The sequence below is a fragment of the Argiope bruennichi genome, chromosome 5 (assembly GCF_947563725.1).
Source record: "Argiope bruennichi chromosome 5, qqArgBrue1.1, whole genome shotgun sequence".
In the NCBI taxonomy this organism is placed as follows: domain Eukaryota; kingdom Metazoa; phylum Arthropoda; class Arachnida; order Araneae; family Araneidae; genus Argiope; species Argiope bruennichi.
This window is the reverse complement of record NC_079155.1, coordinates 31718351-31732458: the sequence shown is the minus strand read 5'-3', so window position 1 is coordinate 31732458 and position 14108 is coordinate 31718351. Positions and strand designations below refer to the sequence as shown.

Genomic DNA, 14108 nt, shown 5'->3' with positions numbered 1-14108 from the left:
AACAATGGACTATAGATGGCGCCGTTACAATTTTAGGCAAGATGATTTAATGAAAACCAACCATTAAATATTAAGAAAAAGCTCATAGTAAAAAATCATTAAACGTTATTAATTCTCTTTCTTCAAATGAGTAAAGAAATTTTGATAGTTTTGGGATTTGATAAAGAAAACAATTAATCAAACCTCTAGGAATAATGTCATATATGATGTGACATCATCAAAAAATGATATAGATAATTATATTGATGATAATCTTTTTTGGATGCAATTTCCTAATTTTGTGAATGTTAATGCTATTCTCAGCAGTAAACGAATTAAAATTATTTCTTCATTCAATTATTTCAGAAGTAAAATTGCATCACTCAACATATTTTGCGTGGAAATGAGTATTATGAATTAGGAAGTGATTTAAATTATTATTTACGATTTTTTAATTACTAAGAACTGAATAAATTTTACTCAGATTCATTTTAAGAGTGAAATATTGTGAATTTCAAAATAATGTTTTCAATTGCCTAACAAAATACGAAATGTTATCAATTCTCTCAATAGATGGCAGCAGTAAAGAGAAGGCTGTGTCCTCGGAAATAACACCGATGAAACAGAATTCTCCTACGATTCCGAAAGAAGTATTACAATGGATGAATAATTACATTGTTTAACAAAAATGAAAATGGCAGATTTTTGAAAAATACTGTTATAACCAAATGAAAATAATTTTTTTTCTTAATAGACCATAATTATTATTATTTTATGTTCTTTCGGTAATTAAGAAAAACACTAAATCCCAAGTCAGAAGATTACATGAGAATTCACATTATTAATATTATCGGTATTTTAATAATGTGAATAATACAATTTTCACTTTAAAAAAAATAAAATATGTGATTACTAAATATTTGATACTATTTGTAATAAATTTGTGTGGTAATTAAAATAGAATCAAAATATATTATAGTTAAAATAGAATTGTGAAATCGATCAACAGAATTCAAAATGGTAGTCTATAAAATTTGATGACTCGAAAATATGAAAATGAGTTGCTTGTTTATCAGATATTTAATGACAGTTTGATTTCGTGGAATACGAAATTTGAATGGATTGTGTAGAGGTAAAGTATTTAAATACCAATTTTCGCATTAAGTCAGAAACTTTTTAATGTTCATTCATTTATTATGTTCACGTATGAAAAAAAGTAAGAAAATCAAATTTCAAAATTTCATAAAATAACATTTTTAAAAAGTGCATGTACTGTTTATTTTATAATCTATCAATGTCTTTGCCCAGATTGTTCCTTTTCTTTTGATTTATTTTTACTATTTTAATTGGAGGAAGAAAGCATTTGACTGAAAAAAAATTGAAAACATGAAATAATAAGAATAAAACTTTTTGATTCAAAAACACATAAGCGTAACACCTCACGAGACTACATAGCTTATAAAAATTTGAAAATGAAGTAATATAAAGAAATGAAGGATACGTGAGTAAAATGTACAAATTATTTTCATCCAAAAAGATTTGAATAATAAATTTTCAGTATTTCAATCAAGCTTTATAATTCACATTTAGTTGATTTTTTAACATTAGTTACATTACTTAGTTTTAAATTTATCTGTTTTTTTTTTTTTTCGCATTTCTAAAATTAACGTAATATCGAAAATGAAAACAAGTTATATAACTGATTCATAGATGGCACCACTAAAACATCGCATTTCTTTCTACAGCTTCCGTAAATCGAAAAAATGAGTCGTTTGTATTTACTGTTCGTAACTGAATCGTAGAAAAAAATTTATTGTTTAAATCGTTTTTATACTCGTTCATATAATTGTGCAAAGTACACATTTAAGCTCAAATGCGAATTTCAATCAATCTTTGGAGAATCAATGATTAACACATGGTTAGATAACAAACATATGTTAAGCAGATGCAGACACTGGTAATTTATATATATATAGTATATATAAAGCGTTTGTTGTTTCGAATATTATTTCCATGTAATTTAGAGAAAATTAATTAAAAATCATGCCCTGTAGTTTGTTAGCAATCAAATGCAAATGCTTTTTGAGGATCATAGATTGTTAGGAAGATATTACATTTGTTACATGTTTCAGTTTCGATGAATATGCAGTATTGGCGTTTTCTTGAGTGATAAAAGCTGAATTGTAAGGTCTTTCTGTTTTTGACAGAGGGCAATAAAATGAAGAATGAGATACGAAAAAAAAAAAAAAGATATGACAAATCTTTCTAAAGAAAATTTAAGCATCAATTAATAATCTAGATAACGAATTTGTAATTTGATCATTTTTAATAAAATAATCGGTTTTCTTGGGAGCCCAGAGTTTGACATAATTAATTTCAAAAAGTTGAGGATATTTTTTTTTATTTCAGGAGCAACTTGTGTGGTAAAGAAAAATTACCCTGATTTTATTTCAATATGATCAAAATATTGGGATTAATAAATTTTTCTTATAATTATCCCAAACTATCTTTCCTATCAATGATTTGTAATGGGCCCATGTTTATTAATTAAATTAATAGAAATGTGATATTTTCCGATCAAAATTTACAAATAAAAAAAAATCGATTTTATGCTTTCTTGAAATTTAAACTATCTTTACAGTCATGTGAGTATAATTGCTGCATAATTTATTCATTCATTTTAATAACTACAATTTTTAAAAAATTATATTTACGTGTTTTGAATTATATTTATAAATAGAATATAAGCCGCTTTTTCACTACACTGTAAGTAAGTAAACCATTCTATCATAGCAATAAATATAAATTAATTATGAAAAATTTGTGTTCTTAAAGTCAAACACGCACACATGTTTTGAAACAACCCGAGATCTATTTGGGAACGATCCTTGTAATTCTGAATCATAATCAGATGGCGAGGATGATATTATTTCACTAAATTTCCTCGCCATCTCAGCTATATGGTTAGATTCTAGATGGTTAGAACAGAAAAAAACGTATACGACGCATGAGGTGCAAACGGTGACCATTTACCATCTCGGAATCGAGGCCCGATTCCAACGTATGATCCATCGTAATTACGAAGGAAAATGTGAAATCTTTTGATGATGAAATGTCCTTCCGATACGGAAGTTTATAAAATGGTAATGGAATTATTATGTAATGTGTTACGGAAGTTTATAGAATGGATTAGTGTTTATCAGGTGTCATGCTCTTTTTCTTTCGTTTTTCAAAAATTAAGGTTTCTCCTCTTACAGTTCAAAAACTGGATTTTAATGCTACTAAACTAAACTAAATTAATCTAACACAAAGTGAATTTAAGCTAATCAGAATATAGTACTAACCACTGCCACGAAGTCGTCGAAAGTGATGGCATACGTCTTGTGCTCTCGGGCTTTAGAGGCAAGGATCTCTCTCTTGGACGGCTCGATGCATTCTTGGAATTCTGGACTCTCCAGAGCCACGAGGAAATCGTCCCAAGGAATTTCGCCGAAGCCTTCGTTGTCAAACTGTAAGCGAGTCACAAATCACAATCATGCTACTTATAATCACTAATACATTTGTTTATTTCTAGTAAACAAATATTCCATTGAATTATTTCTATAGAAAAACCCACTTTCGAAAAGTGAATTGACTGAAACTATTACTTCTCATATTCTCATTTAAAAACTCATAAATTGCTGAAATCGATGGTTAAAGATAAAATATCGCGAGGATAGTTGACACTGGTTTTTGCAATTTTGACTTTTTGAAATGAGAATTCAAGTTTATATACGCTCTTTTCTTTAAACAGATTAAATTATAATTTTGATTGCAATTTGCCCTTTTAGAAACGAGAATTCGAGTTTATATACGCTCTTTTATTTAAACAGATTAGATTATAATTTTGATTGCAATTTCCCCTTTTAGAAACGAGAATACGAGTTTTTACACGCTCCTTTCTTTAAACAGATTAGATTATAAATTTGATTGCAATTTCCCCTTTTAGAAATGAGAATGCGAGTTTATACATGCTCTTTTCATTAAACAGATTAGATTGTAATTTTGATTAAATAATTTGCACAAGATATCCACGAATAAAAGAACAGCAGGAAATAAAAATTCCAAATATTTATTTCTATTTCCTCTACATTCCTGCATCTTAAAAAACAACAATTTTTGTATAACAACTTCTCTTAAAAATTGCTACTTAAATCATTACAAGGAATATCATTTCACATTGAATTATCTCTGAAATTAAAATACCATATTCGATTAATGAACTTCCCTTTTTGCTCTCAGACACAGCCGTTATTTTATCGAAGTTCGAAAAAAGATTCTTCCTCTGTTCCCTAAAATGTGATCTAAATTGATTTTAAATGGTGGTTTAAACCCCTTTTCTTTTCGTCTTGATTACTCAATCTACGAACCAAATCACTCGGTAAAGAGGATGCACAGTATTTCTATTGGTCATAGCAACCTTGGAGAATCTAGCTGTTACATGAGAAAGAAGTCGAACTCAGCTCCGATATATAACAATAAGTTGCCTTACAGGAGAAACTGGCCCACCTTTGAAATTATCCAAGAATATCTGTAGAAATCATTCTGTTGTTGCTTCTTATGGCATTTACCATGGACAAGCCCGCTGTTACGAAGACAGCGATTTTAAGCCGGTGTTGGAGCGTCTCTTGTTTTTATAGTAGCTCCATCTAGGGCCAAGAGTACGACTTAGCTACACACACGTCACAACCCTTTTTACGGGGCGGACTTCATTCACGCATTTCATTCACTCATCCACAGATCGTAATTTAGACCTGAACCAGAGAACGATCACCCCTGATCCAGTACCCTCAGTGGTATTACTCTCGACATGGAGGACGACACGACAGATTTATACGCGCGTCAGCCATCAAGCACGCGAGAGAAATCATTTTATTGCAGCAAGAAATTTATTGTTAAAGCACACATAAATTTGTCTGTTTCAAGTCAATAAATGAAACCAAATGTGCGTAATACAGTTTTATTCAAAAGAATTGCAAGGAAATCTTTCATTTTACTAAAGCCAGGAAACATATTAATCTTTAAACAAAATATTCAATACAAAAAAAAATCTTTGAAGCATATAATGAAGATTATGAATTTCTATAGTTACAAAACTACCGTTACAAAGGTAACGTTTATGTAAAAGTTATATGGTTAATGTTGTTAGAATGAAAAAATGACATCCAAAATAATCAGTTCAATGTAAAAGACATTAATATAGCATAATACTGTATACAAAATCTCTTGTAATAGCTTCTGAGTAGAGTATTTATCAGGAACAACGTTTTTTGACGCTGGATTGGTTCTGAAACTTTTGATTGCAGGAACTGTGAAAGTGGATCTCTAGTTCAGAAGAAGTTGGAATCTGATAAAATAATGGTTTTAGATATTCATTCAATGATGTTTTGATTCCAGTATTTATCAGTAACAACGTTTTTTGACGCTGGATTGGTTCTGAAACTTTTGATTGCAGGAACTGTGAAAGTGGATCTCTAGTTCAGAAGAAGTTGGAATCTGATAAAATAATGGTTTTAGATATTCATTCAATGATGTTTTGATTCCAGTATTTATCAGTAACAACGTTTTCTGACGCTGGATTGGTTCTGAAACTTTTGATTGCAGGAACTGTGAAAGTGGATCTCTAGTTCAGAAGAAGTTGGAATCTGATAAAATAATGGTTTTAGATATTCATTCAATGATGTTTTGATTCCAGTATTTATCAGTAACAACGTTTTTTGACACCGGTCTGGTTCTGAAACTTTTGATTGCAGAGACTGTGAAAGTGGGTTTCTATTTCAGAAGAAGTTAGAATCTGATAAAATAATGGTTTTAGATATTCATTCAATGATGTTTTGATTCCAGAAAGGGTATCTATTTGAAAAGAGAATGTGGCATGCTACTGACTGACCATGAATAATTTCAGAAGCATGCCATTTAACACACTTTATTAATTGATCCTTCCAATACACAGATGAAAGATGGATTGAACAATTGAGGTATTAATTTTTTTCTAAACCTACAGTCAATAAACTATGTAGCCCTATGTTCTCAGAAATGCTGTTCATGCCATGCGAGGTCATATTTTTGAATTTTGAAGTCTAGCGATGGCTGTTGATCTAAGACTAATTATAGTGCAACACTGTTCAAAAGAAGCAGATAGTAAACATTTAATCATTTATTCTAAAATGAATTTATTAACAGTTTACTATTTTCTTCATGATAAGGCTCATGTGCTGGTATATTAACTAATTGCAAATTATATATAACGCAATATAAAAATCTACACGCGTGCTTCTGTCAGTTATGGACAAACACGTTAGATTCAGTCCAAAACAGAATAACAGATTTTTTTTAAAACCAAAACTTTGGTCGTTTTGTGTATGGTAACATTTAGATTTCAAACACTATTTTGAAATGAATGATCTTAAAAGGTGATTACAATTTATTAGGCGAACTTTAAATTCAATCTTTTAATTTATGTTGTTAATGGAACAGTAGATTCGAAGTATTCATTTAAGGTTATAAATTTTTTATGTATGTGTATTAAAATACAAATACATCAAATATTTTTTAAAAAAACTCTTTAAAACGAAATACACTATTTTTAAAAAATTTAAAAAATGTACAGTTTTTAAAAATTTCGAAATATTCCAAGTGTTCGAGTCTTTAATTTTTTTTTTGCATTATTTTTTTCTTACTACCCTTTATAAATTTGTTTGAGACACATTTATACACATTTTGTTTGGAACAATATTTGTATAATTTTGTAATTCCAATTAAATATTAATTTAAAAAAACATATTTTTATGCACACTTACTGAATTTTCATAAGAATTTCACGTTTCTCTGAACTAAAATTGACTTTTAAGTATCTAAAAAAAATGCTGGAACTAAAATGCATACTCTGTGTTTTTTAATATTTAACCGAAATCTTTATATTAATTTTATTTAATTTCGACAAAAATTAAGACACTTGGAACATTTCAGAGATATTTAAATATAATTAGAATATCCTTTGAGAAAAGTAATTAAAATGTCCTTTTTTTCTCAAGGCTCTTCAGATATTCATTTTATTGAATCAAGCATTTTATAATGATATTTTAGTTAAATTTAAACATATATTTCAGTGATAAAACAATAAAAATAAAATTTCATCTTTACGCTTATTACAAAGTTCACTGTCAACCAGTATTTTTGAAAAAGAAGAAAAACGCAATTTCTTTAGCTAAGAATTACTCGTTTCGGTTGGGTTAATTGCTGGATAATTTTTTCATTTTTCTCGAAGCGAAACACAACGACTATCTGGTTTCTCCTCTTATACAAAGACAGCCAATATTTTTTATAGGGACATTTCTTCAGATTTCTACCTTAAGTTGTACAAAATGCAGAAAGTGTGATATTTTTGCTTTATTGTATGTCCTCGCTAAACTAAGTGGAATCGCAAACCCCACACTTTTAAAAAGATATTAAAAGAATGACAGAATATAAACTCCTTTTTCATAATTTATGCATTTAGAAGAAAAATGTAATTTTTAAAAATTAAAATTTAAAGGAAAAATTAAAAATTAGCTGCTATTTAGGAGAAAAATTTCAGCAAATTATTAACTACAACAGCCACATTATAAACTGAACGTTTCACCTAATTTTTGGATTGACTCAATTTAAGAATAATCATGCAATAAGAGTAAAGCAGCTATTTTTAAATAGGCAAGTTGATTCGAACGAATATTCAAATACAACGGATACGAATATGAAAATCTGGAATCGATCAATAATACATAAACAACAAAATTCGAATGTGAAAAAAATATCTATAATTGACAGAAAGCATTTGAAAGGTATGTACTTCATAGTCCTTACATAACGCCTCAAATAACTTTTCTCTAACTCAAAAAAATGTCGCAATGCGATATAAAATTTATTCCAACAGAAAATACTTTAAAAATATAAAGTTTTTGAAATTTCCTATAGACATTATTATTATTTCGCTCTGAAAACTTTCTGAAATGTACTGAATGTTCTTAAAAACAATAAAACGCTGTTATATAGAACTGTTTTTCTTCTACTCTTTCCTTTTTTATACTTTAAAAATATAAAGGATTTACGTAAGGATTACAAAACAGTAACGAGAAATTTCGTTCGTGAAAATAAAAGGACATACTTGAAAAGTTTCAAATATTTGTAAAAAATAATAAAATTCGTGCATTGAACTGATTTTATACTATTTGGTATATATGCGTTATGTACAGTCCATTAAAAATGTCTGAACGCTTCTCATTATTTTGAAATTAACTATCGCACAATAGAATTGTAAATGCTTGTCGCCGTAAATATATGTCCCTTGTAAGTATATAAAATATGTTTTCATACAAGAAGTAATATTCATATTAGATTTGCATAAATTCAATTTCTTTAAGTAGCAATTTCTTAAGTAAACGGCTGATGAGTATTAGCAATTCAGAACTGGAATTTCTAATATTAAACATGGTTACCTATCTTTTCAATGTATTTCAAAATATAATTAATCCTTAACAACAATTAGTATCTTATATACATATATATACAAAAATAATCAACAGGACAAAAGTTAGGCATTTTTAAATATATGAAATTATATTTTATAATTTTTTTAATTTGTAAAGTTTTTTTTTTCTTTTTTTTTTTTCAGCAAAGCACAAAATTGTTGATGCCAATCGATGGATAATAGATTATCCCAATAATCCGTATGATAAAGAGCTGAAACATTACTGTTTCAATTTTTTTTTAAATCCACTTCTGTCAAATAGTTTTTAAGATTCCTGATTATTACCAAATATTTTCAAAATAAAATGATTTACATTTTCTTTGGAGGGCACTTTTACTTTGGAAAATAATTCATTCCCAAAGGTTTTAAAAAAAGTATGCTAAAATGTAACTGAAACCAAAGCATATCTTTCGGCATTGCTTTAAATTAATATATATATATATATATATATATATATATATATATATATATATATATATATATATATATATATATATATATACAGTGTCTCACAAAAGTGATGGGACACTTGTGCTTTACAAAAGGAAACTGTAATAAAATAAATAAATAAACATGTACAAAAATTTTTGGGTGTGTTTCATATTTAAAGTTATTAACAATTATTACATAATACACATTTTGTCAAAATATTAAAATATTAATTTAATAAAAATACAATTGTTTAGAAAGGAGCAAAAAATGGCTCACATAAGTGATTACTTTTCCATCAAATATTTATCCAAAAATTTTACTTTTTAAAAGGTTTTAATATTTTTTTGGATTTCCTTTTACTTTTAAAACATGATTTAATCTTCTTGGGATGGATTCGACTCATTTTTTTGTGATTTCTGGAGTGATTTTACCCCATTCTTCTTGAAGCACCGACTTTAATTGTTGTTTTGAAGAAATGGTGTGTTTGCGAATTCTTGATTCCAATTCTTGCCAAATATTCTCTATGGGAATTAAGTCTGGAGATTGTGGTGGTGTTTTTATGATTTCAGAACAGTTATACAAAAGCCAGAGTCTAACATTCAAAGCAGTGTGCTTGGGGTCATTGTCCTGGTAGAATTTAAAATCGTTATGAAGATTCAATTTTCGTGCTGAAGATTTCAAATTTTGCTTTAAAATGTCAATGTACTTGTACTGATTCATTATACTGTCAATAAAAACAAGATTACCAACTCCAGCGGACAACATACACCCCCATACCATAACTCCTCCTCCACCATGTTTTACTGTTGGCACCGAGTTCTGTTTGCGAAATTCTTCCCTGGGTTTTCTGCACACCAAGATTCTACCGTCAGAACCAAATATATTAAATTTACTCTCATCAGCAAATATAACTTTATTCCATAATCAGAATTCTTATTTGTGTTGGATTTTGCGAAAGCTAGTCTGAGTTTTCGATTCTTTTCACTTACGAAGAATTTTTTCCTGGCTACTCTACCGTGATATCTAGCAGATCGAATTACCCTTCTAATAGTCTCAGGGTTAACATTTATTCCATATAATGCTTGTAAATCAGCAGCAACTTTAGGAGTACTCTTTCTTGGATTTTTTTTTAATATTTCGAGTGATAATTCGCTTTATTCCATTGGATAGCTTTGATGGTCGGCCAGGTCTTCTTTTATCCTGAGTAATATGATTCTTTTTATATCATTTAAGGATATTGAAAACTGTTGAATGACTTAACTATGAATGAAGTTGAATGAAGTTAACTGTTTCAGCAGTTTTTCTAATAGATTTTCCACGTTCAATATGCAAATTAATAACTAATTTTCGAATTTCAGGCGAAGTTTCTTTTCGTTTAGCATTCATGGCTGCACAGAGCTAAAAAACACAAAAATTCCAAAACAAACTGGAGAGAAATACTGCAGGCGATTTTATAAATTACTAGCCGCCTTTGGCGACCAGCCGGTTCGCCAATCTTAATGTTCGTTAAAATTTTAATAATTAAATATTTTATGCAATTTCTACTTTAATAGCTTCTTTATCAAAATATTTTAAAACTTCAAATTTTGATTATCATATAATTCATTCATAATATTATAAAGGCCTTCAGTCATAACGTAATATGTATCTCTCTCATTTTCTGTTAACACCCGTAGAATTTATGCTTTAAATTAAAGTGGAAAGAATTTATCTTCAATTAATATAATAATATTTTTTACTGAAACAAAGCATTTTTTTATAATCTGATTACTGAAAATAGAGTCACTCAGCGTTTAAACTTTATGGGCACTAAAGAATATTTTTTTAAATTTATGTAATATCTCAAGAGTTGGTCAACAAAATTTTCTTAGATTCATTATGAGCAGATCGATTAATTAACAATGTTTAAATTTAAATGCATCAAACACTAAGAAAATAAAACGAATCGTTTAAAATAAACGGTTGAAAACGGTAGAATTTATGCTTTAAATTAAAGTGGAAAGAATTTATCTTCAATTAATATAATAATATTTTTTACTGAAACAAAGCATTTTTTTATAATCTGATTACTGAAAATAGAGTCACTCAGCGTTTAAACTTTATGGGCACTAAAGAATATCTTTTTTAATTTATGTAATATCTCAAGAGTTGGTCAACAAAATTTTCTTAGATTCATTATGAGCAGATCGATTAATTAACAATGTTTAAATTTAAATGCATCAAACACTAAGAAAATAAAACGAATCATTTAAAATAAACGGTTGAAAACAGGTTTTAAAAAAACTACTTAAAAAACGTTGTACTTAAAACTATAAGCATATACATGTTGTCATGGCAACAATCAGAACAGAATGCGCATGCGTGAATTTTCTTCGCCGGTTACGTAACGCAAATACGTGATTTTTTTTCTACGCCAGTTGGGGTAACGCTATGCGGATTAGAAATTTTTAATTTCCTTTATTCTGTTTTATTTTAATTCAAAAGTACTTCAGAATGAATCTGAAAGATTGATTCATTAACAATGTTTAATTTTAAATGCATCAAACATTAAGAAAATAAACAGAACCGATTGAAATAATCCGCCGAAAAATTTTAACCCTAGCCTCATTACTGTTGGGAGAAAAAAAAACTGAAGCCTTTCTCGTTTGGCGCCGGGGATAATGGAAGATTTTTTTGGCGGAAAAGTTGGCGGTGGGGAAAATGGAAGATTTTTTTGGCGGGAAAGTTAGTTTTTAATTAATAATTAAAATTCTAATTAAAAATTCGAAAAAAGAAACCCCAGGTGCACATTCCCAGCCTCCAAGGTATACATGTACCAAATTTGGTAGCTGTATGTCAAACGGTCTGGCCTGTAGAGCGCCAACACACACACACACACACACACACACACACATTGAGCTTTATTATAAGTATAGATATAGAAGATATAGATATAGATTGTTAATTGCTTTTGAGTAAAAATAAAACCACCAAAAATATTTTTATTGCTTATTTCAGGCGATTTTTGTTGCATATCTAATGGTGTCCCATCACTTATGTGAGCTATTTTTTGCTCCGTTCTAAACAATTGTATTTTTATTAAATTAATATTTTAATATTTTGACGAAATGTATGTTATGTAATAATTGTTACTAAATTTAAGTATGAAACACACGCACAAAAAAATTTGTACATGTTTTTTAAATTTATTATGTTACAGTTTCCTTTTGTAAAGCACAAGTGTCCCATCACTTTTGTGAGACACTGTATATATATATATATATATATATATATATATATATATTATGTGAAGAAAAAAATCGTTTTATGTGAATAAATTTAAGAACAAATGCAATATAAACGAAATTACGTTTGATTGTTTGGTACTTTTAATTAAATTAGCGGGAGTGTCAAATCAAATTTGATATTTAATAATCAAATCAAAATTTGATAGAAATTTACAAATCTGGAGACTATATACCGAATTTTATCTGTATAGTTCAAAGTGTTATGGAGTTATGCTCCTTAGTTCATAGACAAATCTAATTCCAAACACTCAAGAAGGCTAGAAACATGTTTTTTTTAAAATCAAAATCTGAAATTTGTATTTTTTTTTGGGGGGGGGGGGGATGGGGATTAAATTTTTTTTTCTGTACAAGAGAAAGAAAAAAAAACAATAAAAAAATAAACATTAGAGGCAAATGTTTGTGCAGTGTAGGGATTTAATTAACGTTAAATGCTTATATGAATAAAACATTATCGCATAAAATACAGCAGTAACATAATGTGTGTGGATTATGCAATGGCTTTAGGCTTTGACAAAATGCTTTTTTTTTAAATGAAATAAAAGCTTAAGAATGCTTCGATAAATTAATCGTTGTTATTTAATATTCTGTTTAATAAAAAGAGATTAAGCGTAAAAATATTTTTTAAAAGGATTTAGAGAGATTTTTAAGAGTATTTAAAAAGATTTAGGTGGGAATTTCAGCAAGTAAATGAACAACATTATGCCATTTTTGTTTCATTTATAAAAGAATGTTTCAGAAAATAACTATGTTTCAGCTGCTCCGTTTTTAAAAAAAATTTAAGCTTATTCATTTAATATTAATTCTTCAACTTATCAAGAATCTGATTTTTAAACAGCATTTCTCGTGGATACTAATTAATTATTTCTTTTGTTTTTAAACTTGTAGATAAAACATGCATTTTTAATTTCTATTTAATCCTTTTTCACTATTCCGAATGGCAACGTAAAAAGATAAACATTTCTTAGAATAAAATTATCGTTTGAACGATTGAAATGAAAATTTGAATAAAATAAAATATTGACAGTGTGAACCTATTTGCTATATTTGGATAAAATAATATATTAAAAAAACTTTTATATTAAAAATCTTTTTTCTGCTTTTTAATTCTTTTGCTTTACATCGCTAATTATTTGGAATCGATTTGTCTCAAATTTTATTTGAGGATTACTCGTTTTGCAGAATCATTTCATAAAATGAACAACTTGATGCTTCGATTGAAGAAGTTGATTTTGCGAATTGATTTTTCCCCCCTTTTACATCCGAGTTGAAAGACATATTTCCCTTGAATTTAATTTTTATAGATTAAGAGAAAGGTGGATAGTGTTTTTACAGACTGTGCTTTTTAAGTATATTATTCTTTTCCATATACTGTGTTAAGAAAATTTAAAGATGACCCTATTTTCGTAATATTTTTCTCATCCAATGTGCAAGATCTAATTAAAATACCCTGAATTTGTATGTAATGCTTCAAACAAATTAGAAGATTATTTACACAAGACAGCAAAAATGACGCTATAATAGGTACTTTTTTAGAATTCAAGAAAATCGCCATAGAATTTTTAACGTCAGGTTATACTTTTCGCTTTGGCTAATGTAAGAATATTTAAAAAAAAAATTGTAAATTGATTGCAAGCCATCTCATGAATTATCAGAATGAAAGGTGTGTCGAACATTTGATTTATTGATGTATTCATTAAAAAGAAAAAAAATTCATGTATAATATAAAGTTAAAAAAATATGTACAGTGGCTCAAAAAATTGAGAGTACACCTTACTTTTACTTGATAAATCCGACTTTCAATATAAATAACACATTATCAGAAAAAGCAAACACATATTTATTTTTTAACATAACAAATAGTTTAA

General features: G+C 28.0%; 1 protein-coding gene across 1 annotated transcript in view; it reads right to left on the bottom strand.

The window, feature by feature from the left end:
* LOC129969564 (rhomboid-related protein 2-like) overlaps nucleotides 1-14108 on the bottom strand; it is a 318342-nt gene that overhangs the window by 111995 nt on the left and 192239 nt on the right. Inside the window, exon 5 of the mRNA XM_056084189.1 lies at nucleotides 3324-3488. Coding sequence (XP_055940164.1) covers nucleotides 3324-3488 — 165 coding nt within the window. The remainder of the gene's footprint in view (nucleotides 1-3323; nucleotides 3489-14108) is intronic.